Genomic DNA, 9602 nt, shown 5'->3' with positions numbered 1-9602 from the left:
AAAGGTATTCATATTATTAAAATGGCTGACAATACTAAATTTTGAATTTAAGGTCGTAGATATATTTAAATTAATTATTTGATTGATGTCAAGCTTTAGAAGGACATTATTAGAGATGTTTATATGTTTCCTAATTGAATTGTAATTTAAATTTAATGGTAATATTGAAAAATTTAAGGCTTAATTAATTTCCAAGTGATTTATTTAAAATCCTAGTATTAATTTTACTAATATGTATTATCCAATTATTTAATATGATTCTATTTACATTATATTTTTTATTTTTGTAGAAAAATACATGCATATTCAAGAATTTAATATTGATATTGTCTTCATCTATAAACTTCATTAATCTATCTAGCAATGGAACCTATGTAATTCTATTTTTCTTAAGTAAATTAGTCTTATTATTAATAAAGCTGATTCTTGTGTATATTGCAATCATATTGACCTTCATAAAATTCTTGGTGTATATGTTGATAATAGAATTATTGTATCTTTTATTCCAACTTATATTGAAGATATTTTATAATATTTAAAAACTACTTTTAAAGTCACTAATAGCAACAAGAATTATTTTGTTAGTTTTCAAGTTGCATAATGTTCTTCTACAAGCTTTATTTTTCTTTATTAATAAAGATATATTACAGATATTTTTATTTGATTTAGACTTCAAAATCATCATAAAGTTTCAATGCTTGTAAATACACATGCAAAGCTATAAAAAAATATTTATCTTAATGACTTCAAGATTGATGTTTCTCGTTGCCAAAGTATTGGTTGTCTTATGTATGCAATAATTATTATTAGACTTGATATTAATTATTTTGTCAATAAGATTTTAATTTTTTAAGAACATCCTCAACAAAGTCATTGAAAAATTATAAAGCATATATTGTATTGGCATATACCATGCCAATACAATTTGATCATTGTAGTATAAATCAAAGCCTTTATTACATTTAAGATGCTAACTTTTACATTCTATTGATGTATTTCTTACTAATATGTGTTACAACAATCAAGCTACTATTGCTTGAATCAAGAATCCCAAATATCATTGTCAATCAAAACATATTAACATGAAATAATTTATGATTTGTAAATATCATAAAAATAATTCAACAGACTTCCAATATATTCATATTAATAATCAAATTTTTTATATCCTTACAAATCTACTACTACAAAATACTTTTCAAAGTCTATGTCATTTAATAGGCCTCCGATCATTCCATAAGAATAAATAGGAGGATAATAAGATTTAGTATTTTTTATAGAATATATTTGGATGAGCAGAAATATTAGATGAAACATCCAATTACATTCTACATCCAATAATAGTTTATCTATTTATTTACTCTACCTAGGATTTTGTCTATCTATTTATTAGTTGATATTTATTGTGTTCTTGTTTGAAGTTTGTTGTAGATACAATTAAAATATGTATAAATATATATGTTTTTTTTATTAGACTCCAAAGTCACTAAAAATTTGATATGAACTAATATACCATGAAGGTGAATAAATAAAGATGAGTTTATTGTATTATAATGTATGCTTATAGAAAACATAAAATTTATTTTATATTGATAAATATGAATTGGAATTATAAGTTGAATGTCATAATCTTCAATAAACATGAATATTTAGAACTTATAAAGCCCTCAAAAGCCTCCAACTTGTTGTCAACCATAGATTTGGTTTTTAATTGATAATTACATTGATCAATTTTGGTATTCTTTCAACTTGAATTAAGCTATCAAATTGAAAATAATGTTGTTTTAGTAGTAGATAGAAAGAAATTATTTCAAATTGATAGATACATGTATTTTGAATAAGAAAACAAAGTCAATCAATAATTCTCAAAATATTATAAATATCTAAAGACCTAAGAAAGTGTTGGGATTTTAAGATGTATTAATTTATATTTTAAAACTAAGTACTGCATCAACATGATCAATAGTATTGGAAGTAGCAATAAAATAATTTGTAATGACATAATCCATATGCAATCAACATCATATTTTTATATTTAGATATATTATAATTTAAATTTGAGTTGCTTAGATGCATGCTCTATATTGCATTTCATTTGCTCTTTTGTAGTTGTTGTGTGCTTTAATGGCATAAGGCTTTCTTTTCTATATAGCCACTACCTAAGTATAACACATTTTTTCAAATGCACCTCAACATTGTCCAACTAACTACAAATTACCTTAAAGTAAATTAGATCTGTATTATAGATTGATTGACAACTATAAATTAGTTAATGTTAAAAAGTACTAAGTTGATTTGGAGATTGAATATAATTGATGTCCACAAAAAAAACATCTTTATAATATATTGTGAGGATAATTTTTTTTCTTAATCTAAATTACAAGATGACCTCAATTAAAAGTTATTTTTAATTGGTGGTATAGAGTGAAAGATGCAATAAAAAAAATAAAAGAAAAAAATAATACAAAATAAGTAAAATAATTGCAATCATACAATTGTACATAATAAAAATAGTCTATAGTTTGTTCATTGAGTTTTTATTTAGAATGAAATAAAAATAAATATTAAAAATATATTTTTAGATGTATAATTTTATTATATTTCTAATGACATATGAAATATGTAAATCCGAGTTACTATAAATAAGTTATGAAATTTTAAGATAAGAATTGAATATTTAAAAAATTAAGTAAAAATATTTTATTTCAAGGAAAACTTACTTATAGATCAAAGATTTGAGCCTCTTCAAGTAGTATATATGGGGTATTAAGAGAAGCCACAAAGTCTTAGTCTTATCTTTCTAATTCTATTCAAGATGCTACAACCCATATGGAACTTGTGCACCTTCCATTCTACAAGAACTAGACTAGTTGGTGGTCCTCCTATGACCTACTAGTAAAACTCATAATTTTCATTTTTAACTTCACCATAATAATTAAAAATATAAAAATAGCCTAAAAACCTTACATGGCCTTCAAATCTTGTTCCATTTTTTTATAATGGCTCTCAAGGTGGTAAAACTCAATTTTACCAATGTCTTGAAACCTTCTCTAAAAATTCTTAAAATATTCTAAATAGATTCTAAATAAATCCTAAAAAATAATATAATATTTTTATAATATTAATATCTATTTGAAATTATATTTTTCTACCTTTTTAATTTTTTATAGTGATAAAATCAATTTAAATCTACTAAAAATCTTATTTTCTATATAATGAACTAAAAAGACATGAAGTTCGTTTTTATGCTTCTTCTAACTACTAATTAATCATTGATAGGATTTTTATAAGTAATACATATACATAGGACGCCAATGAAGACATTGGTCTTAATAACTAATTCTTAATACTTAACAATTAGTAAAAATACTAAATCAACTAAGATAATTTTCTCTAGGACTTATTGAGATTCTATTTTTATAACTTTTCTTCTAATAAGACTTTTATAATTTATAAATACTTCTAAATTCTAATAAATATTTAAATAATCAAAAAGACTTTCTAATCTTAATATTTATATAATTAAATGACTTAAATTTATATTTTTAATCAATCCTCTAATTAAGATGCATTGGTGGAATTCTCATATATTCTAACTTACAATGTTATAAAAAAATTCATTAACATATTGAATTAGAAAAGATTATATTTTTTTTTTTTTTTTTTTTTTCAAATTAGAATTTTATTCCTTAAACATTCTTAAACATTGCACCATAAGAATGCAAGTTCTAATATATTACTTCTATCTAACCATTGTATTGATAAACTTAAGAATAAACCTTATTATTTATACAAGATTTAATTAAATTTTTATTATAAATAGAATCATATTTATATAGTAAAAATTTAAAAAAATATTTTAAATAATAATTCTTTCTAAAATATTAATATTTAATAAAATAAAATAAATCTATTAAATTTTAATAAAAAAATATGTCGATTTTTTAAAATAAAGAATAAATTTATTTTTATTAATAATTTAAAAATATAGTTTTAAATACTTATTAAATTTTAAAGGGCCTAATTCTTAAAAATCATAAAATAAAAAATATGCATGTTTTCTTTAATATTAAAATTTTTATAGATCATCTAATTGTTATTTATATTTTATTAGTTTTATTATTGATAAAAAAAAAATATCATATCCAATTTATCTTCTTAAAATGTATAAGACTTTGAAATTCTTTTAAATATAAAAAGAGTGTCTATAATTATCTATATTTTTATTAAAAATAAAATTATATTAGCTAATATTATATAGTTTTGATAAGAATTCAAATAATATTTTTTAAAACTAATATAATTATTAAAATCAAATGCTATATTGGTTGAAAATATATTCTATCCAAATAAATTATCAAAGTTGGAAGATACAAGATTTAGAGAGAGCTAGACAAGTAAAACTTACATCTCTTGATCCAAATTCTAGACGTATTTTTGGAAAGCATCAAGTGTGGACTTTGGTATTGAAAGCATTTTTTGGTCCAAAGTCTAACAATTCAAAGTTAACAAAATCCTATCAAAGATTTAATCAAATCCAATAGTCAACTTCAAAAAGTTTCCATATGATTTTTTATCTTTAACCAACACCAACTTACAACATAACTTATTAGAATTAAATTTTATCCAAATGATTAGGTTGAAACAAAATTTTGCTGGTAAAGAATTTTTCATTGAATACATTTAAAATAACAACATTACTTTTATTAATACCGAAACAATGAAAAAAGAGAAAAACAACATCAAAGTCAAGTTTATACCAAATAATTTGGATCTAGATCTGGATCCTACTAATCTGAATTTGTTTTGCTATGTTGACTCTATTGGTTGAAGTCTACTTCTAAATAAACTATTGCATCTAATAATGACTATTATTAAAAAATAAAAAATAAAAATATTCATATTTAAAAAAAAAAAACTTTAATGTTCTAATAACTCTACCTTAATTACAAATGTAAAAATGATTAAATTCTTATCAATAAAACTATGCTTTAATAAAATTAACAAGTATTATTTTTAGTTATATTATTATGTTTATTTATTTTTAAAAAATTAAAATAATTAATTATAATAAATTTTTTATAATGTATATTAGTTTCTCTTATTTTTAGATTTTATTTATGTTTTTTTTTAATTTTTAATTTTTTAGTCTTAAATCATTGAATTCTTAAAATAATTTAGTTAAAAATTGATTCTTAATGATATTTTTTTAATTTTAATGTAGTAAAAAATAAATCTTATAACTTTTTATAAATAATAGATGAGAAAATAATTGACTTATTTCTTAATTTATTTCATAGCTATTTTTTAGCCTTCGGATTCTTGAAAAAAAATATCATTAACCACATTTTTTTACTATAAATATAAATTTAATTTAATCTAATCTAATTTAATCTAACTTTAATAAATATAAAGCAATTTTTAAATAATGTTCATATTTTTAAAAAAAAATATCCAGGTCCATTCTATTATTCAATATACTTTTTTAATTCTTGCATTATATCTCTCTTGTAAATACCTGTATCAATTCCCACCCTACAACAATATTAAGTGGTGGTGATTAAAAGATTGTTAAATGGGCCAAAATTTTGATCCAAACTTTGGCACTTTGGATGTATATTAGTCTGCAGTTTGGCAATTTAGAGCTTAGTGAAACTTTGCTGCAAATTAGTGAAGTCTCAATGACTGCAATCCAGACGTCCTTGAATTGTGCTATCTTGTATCAAATGCACAACTTCAATACTAATTAAATGTAATTGCCGAAGTAAATGAATTGAGGATGGAACCTATGTAACAAAGGATTTTGCATCAACTATAATTTTGAGCCGGTCTGCATGCAACTTAATTTTAATAAATACATAGGAAGCAAAAACAGGGTGGAACAACATAGAGGCAATTATGCTACTAATTCTTTCTAGAGACATATTGAAAGATCAGTGACTTCTATGCAATGGAGAAAATTTATTGAACATCCAAAACCATTCAAAAATAGTGGTAGTGAACATGAAACCGATTCATTGGATCTGGAGAAAACGAATCACCAAGAGCTGGGGGTTGGGAACGAATTTATTGTTGGACCGAAGAAACTAAATCTTGGGACGCGTGTGTTTATGAGATGTCTACAACAAACTGCATTTCTTACCCAAATTTGTTCCTTCGTTGTAAATTTCTGAACTCGAAGAAAAAAAATTAGGATGGAGATGGGGGTGCAGGTGGTTCAGCCGCTGGAATGAACGGTGGAGGAACAACAATATCTGGTGTTCTCCCGCTGAAGTAGATTTCGACCTTTCTATTTCCATTCCATTTCCTCCATGGTACACTGCCACAACACGATACTCTTTAGAAGGTTATCCGAGCAAGTGCCCAAGATCCCATCAAGACTTTACTCGCCAAGTCTACGAGCACAACATTTTGAGGATACGTGAGTCGACTACTTGGAACTAAGCAGTATCCGTAATTGATTTTCATCAAAGTGTTTGCAGATGACTTACCGTTACCACGAGGCTACTCGGCAAACTGTCGTCTGTATAAAGCTTGTGAATGTGGTACTGACGCTTTCTGAGTGCTACAAAGAGTGGAAGTGCCATTGTTAAACTACAAGCTCAGTGCGCTAACTCACACTATACCTCCATATCATCGCCTCAAACCTCATAACGATGGACTGTAGAACCTCGAAGTAAACGCTTAGTTTCACCTTCTGCGCACTTATTCAGGAGGAGCGGTTTGCTCACCATGAACTGAGCAGAAGTTGTCTGCAGCGAGCAGTAACAATCCCAGCATCATCACCCATGTGCATCTCGTAGCACAGCTGGCCATCTTTCTATTTAAATGATCCGGCTATCAAACTTGTTGGCACCTGGCAGAATGGTTACATCGATCTCTTCCGACTGTCGAGCCGATCATCTGCCTGCCTTGTACGCAGTGCTGGGCTCAGTCATTAGCTGCTGTAGCAACATATAGATAACATTCATAGGTGTCCAAGTTGGTCAAAGCAAGCGAACGAGCTGAATACTCGAAGTTCGCCATGGAGTTTCTCGACATGTTCAAAAAGCCGCTAGTAGAAGCCCAGAAGACTTGACCAGTAGGTCAAATACATTTGACAACAATGATGTCCGCGTGAGCTTCGCAGGGGATTCGAGCTCCGCATCACCAAAGTAGTGGACAGTAGATAACCTGGGACCGACAGATGCTCGAGTGTCGAAATAGGCAACGAAGGAAGCCAACTTTTCTGAAAAAGCCGCGAAGTTGCCGTGTGCTGTGAGATAGTTCTGGGGTTCCAGGAGGCACTCCGGCGCATATCCACAACTTGAGCATCGATGTTCAGTGTCCGAGATCTATGCCGTGCTTATGGGAGAATAAAGAAATAGAATTCGAGCTAGGCTGACAGAAACTGGTGTTGTCCTTTGTTTTATATTAAAAGAGAAAATCCCCTGAAGACAGAAATCTTCTCGAGTTCACTAAGTTACATAGATGTGGGAACTAACTCTTTGTTTCACCGAAGAAATGCCAACAGGGGACGCATATGTTTATGGTTCCCTACAACGAACTAGATTTCTTATCCAAATATGCGACATCGTTGTAAATGCCTAAACTCGCTGGAAAACAAATATCTATCTTGATGAACTGGGTGGGGGTGGCTGAGCCCGTGGGGTGCCCCCAGGTGTAGGCATACTCCCTGGTGTCGGCCGCTGTAGCAGTTTTCGACCTGAGTTCAATTTCCATTCTATTTCGGTGTAAATTCGTGACTCGCTGACCATGTCACCCTACCACACGATATGTTTTGAAAAGTAAACCAAGTGAGTGTCGAATACCCAATCAAGCCTACACTTGCAAGGTCTAAAAACGCAGGATTCGGAGGATACGTGAGTCGACTACGTGGAACTTAGCAGTGTCTGACATTGAATTTCATCAAAGTGTTTGCAGATGACTCACCGTTACCTCGCGGTTACTCGGCAAACTGTCCTCTGCATGAAGCTTGTGAATGTGGTATTGACGCGTTCTGAGTCCTGCGAAGAGTGGAAGTGCCTTGGTTAAACTACATGCTCAACACTAACTAGAAACGTGCAAACTCGCACTATACCTCCACATCATCGCCTCAAACCTCATAACGATGGACTGTAAAACCTCAATGTTAACCCTTCGTTTCGCCATCTGCACACTTTTTCAGGCGGAGCCTTTTGCTCACCATGAACTGAGCCGAAGTTGTCTGCAGCGAGCAGTAACAATCCCAGCATCATCACCCATGTGCATCTCGTAGCACAGCTGGCCATCTTTCTATTTAAATAACCCGGCTATCGAACTTGTTCGCGACCTGGAAGAATGGTTACATCGATCTCTTCCGACTGTCGAGCCCATCGTCCGCCTGCCTTGTATACCGTGCTGGTTCAGTCATTCGGTGCTGCAGCCACATCAAGGTAACATTCAGAGGTGCCCAAGTTGGTCAGAGCAAGCACCGAGCTGAATACTCGAAGTTCGCCATGGAGTTTCTTGACTTGTTCAAAAAGCAGCTAGTAGAAGCCCAGAAGACTTGACCAGAAGGTCAAATACATTTGACGACAATGATGTCCGCGTAAGCTTCGCAGGAGATTCGAGCACCGCGTCACCAAAGTAGTGGACAGTAGATAACCTGGGACCGACAGATGCACGAGTGTCGAACTTGACAACGAAGGCAGTCAACTTTTTTGGTTCAATTACAATGTAGAAGTGTGAAAAGTTTGGAGTTAAAAATTTTCACGGCAAACATTTTTCACTGTAGAAATATTATATGGAGGTTGCTTTCCAGTCCAAGAAGGTTTATGATGTTATTAGACTTGATCAAAAACCAGTTGTTGCACCTGGAACACGTGGTAAGAATGAGTTACAAGAGCACATTGATGCGTGGGAGAAAAAAAAAACGCCAATGAAAGGATGCTTATCAGTTCAAGTATATCTAGGCAAATTATTTTGAAATTAATGAGATGTTCTAATGTTGAGAGCTTGTATAGTAAATTTTATTCCATATATCTCCAATGCACCGCAGAAAACCTATTCCAGTTGCAAGAAAAAAATTATGATTGCAAAATGTCTTGCTCTAATTATATAAGTTTTCATATTTAAAATATTGAAACAAATTCCTTACTGATGAAAGATTTTGATAGTGAGATTCCCAAGCAAATGTTTCTTTTAAAAATCATGTCCAATTTGCTACCAAGTTATAACAGAATCCTCACAGTGTGGGCCAATGTTAACAAAGAAAAGTAGGCAATTTTTCTTCTTCAGGATCGTCTTCTTTGGCACAAAACTTTATTACATATCCAAGGTAACTTGGAAGAAACCAGCAATCTAGTATTTTTTGTCGAAGCACAAAGACAAAGCAATGGTGCAATCAATTGATGTGAGCAGCATCAAAAGGATGTAAACTACATTTGTAACCTAAAAATTAGAACTTGTTATTTCAATTGCTGAGAATGCAATAATTAGTTGGAAGAATGTACCCCTCTAAAATGACTTGGTATTGGTTTGTCTACATCACAAATCACAGTAAGTGTAGCTAATATTTTAAAGAATCTACAATATTACTCTATTTTTGATGATGGTAAAAATTCTTTGTCAAAAAATTTATA

The 9602-nt window shown here is 29.5% G+C and overlaps 1 protein-coding gene and 1 long non-coding RNA gene across 6 annotated transcripts; both read right to left on the bottom strand.

Moving 5' to 3' along the window:
• Positions 1-5941: 5941 nt before the first annotated feature.
• LOC149987797 (uncharacterized) lies at positions 5942-6993 on the bottom strand. Of its 2 annotated transcripts, XR_016506221.1 has the most exons (3): positions 6732-6993; positions 6492-6565; positions 5942-6319 (listed from the first exon to the last, which is right to left on the bottom strand). It is a non-coding gene; the product is annotated as an uncharacterized LOC149987797 (long non-coding RNA). The 2 variants fall into 2 exon arrangements; XR_016506220.1 differs by lacking the exon at positions 6492-6565 and having other exon boundaries at positions 6732-6939.
• Positions 6994-7381: 388 nt separating this feature from the next.
• LOC149987796 (uncharacterized) lies at positions 7382-8332 on the bottom strand. 4 transcript variants are annotated; one of them, XM_090255584.1, is made up of 3 exons: positions 8186-8332; positions 7933-8006; positions 7382-7763 (listed from the first exon to the last, which is right to left on the bottom strand). In XM_090255584.1, the coding sequence occupies exons 1-3, from the start codon at positions 8268-8270 to the stop codon at positions 7611-7613; spliced, it is 312 nt and encodes a 103-aa protein (XP_090111710.1). In that variant the 5' UTR covers positions 8271-8332; the 3' UTR covers positions 7382-7610. The 4 variants fall into 4 exon arrangements, with proteins under 4 accessions (XP_090111710.1, XP_090111711.1, XP_090111712.1 ...); XM_090255585.1 differs by having other exon boundaries at positions 7382-7705; XM_090255586.1 differs by having other exon boundaries at positions 7939-8006.
• Between the last annotated feature and the right edge of the window lie 1270 nt (positions 8333-9602).

The sequence above is a fragment of the Physcomitrium patens genome, chromosome 14 (assembly GCF_059467195.1).
Source record: "Physcomitrium patens ecotype Gransden chromosome 14, ASM5946719v1, whole genome shotgun sequence".
Lineage (NCBI taxonomy): Eukaryota > Viridiplantae > Streptophyta > Bryopsida > Funariales > Funariaceae > Physcomitrium > Physcomitrium patens.
The sequence above is the reverse complement of the archived record's forward strand: the minus strand, read 5'-3'. Positions and strand labels throughout refer to the sequence as shown.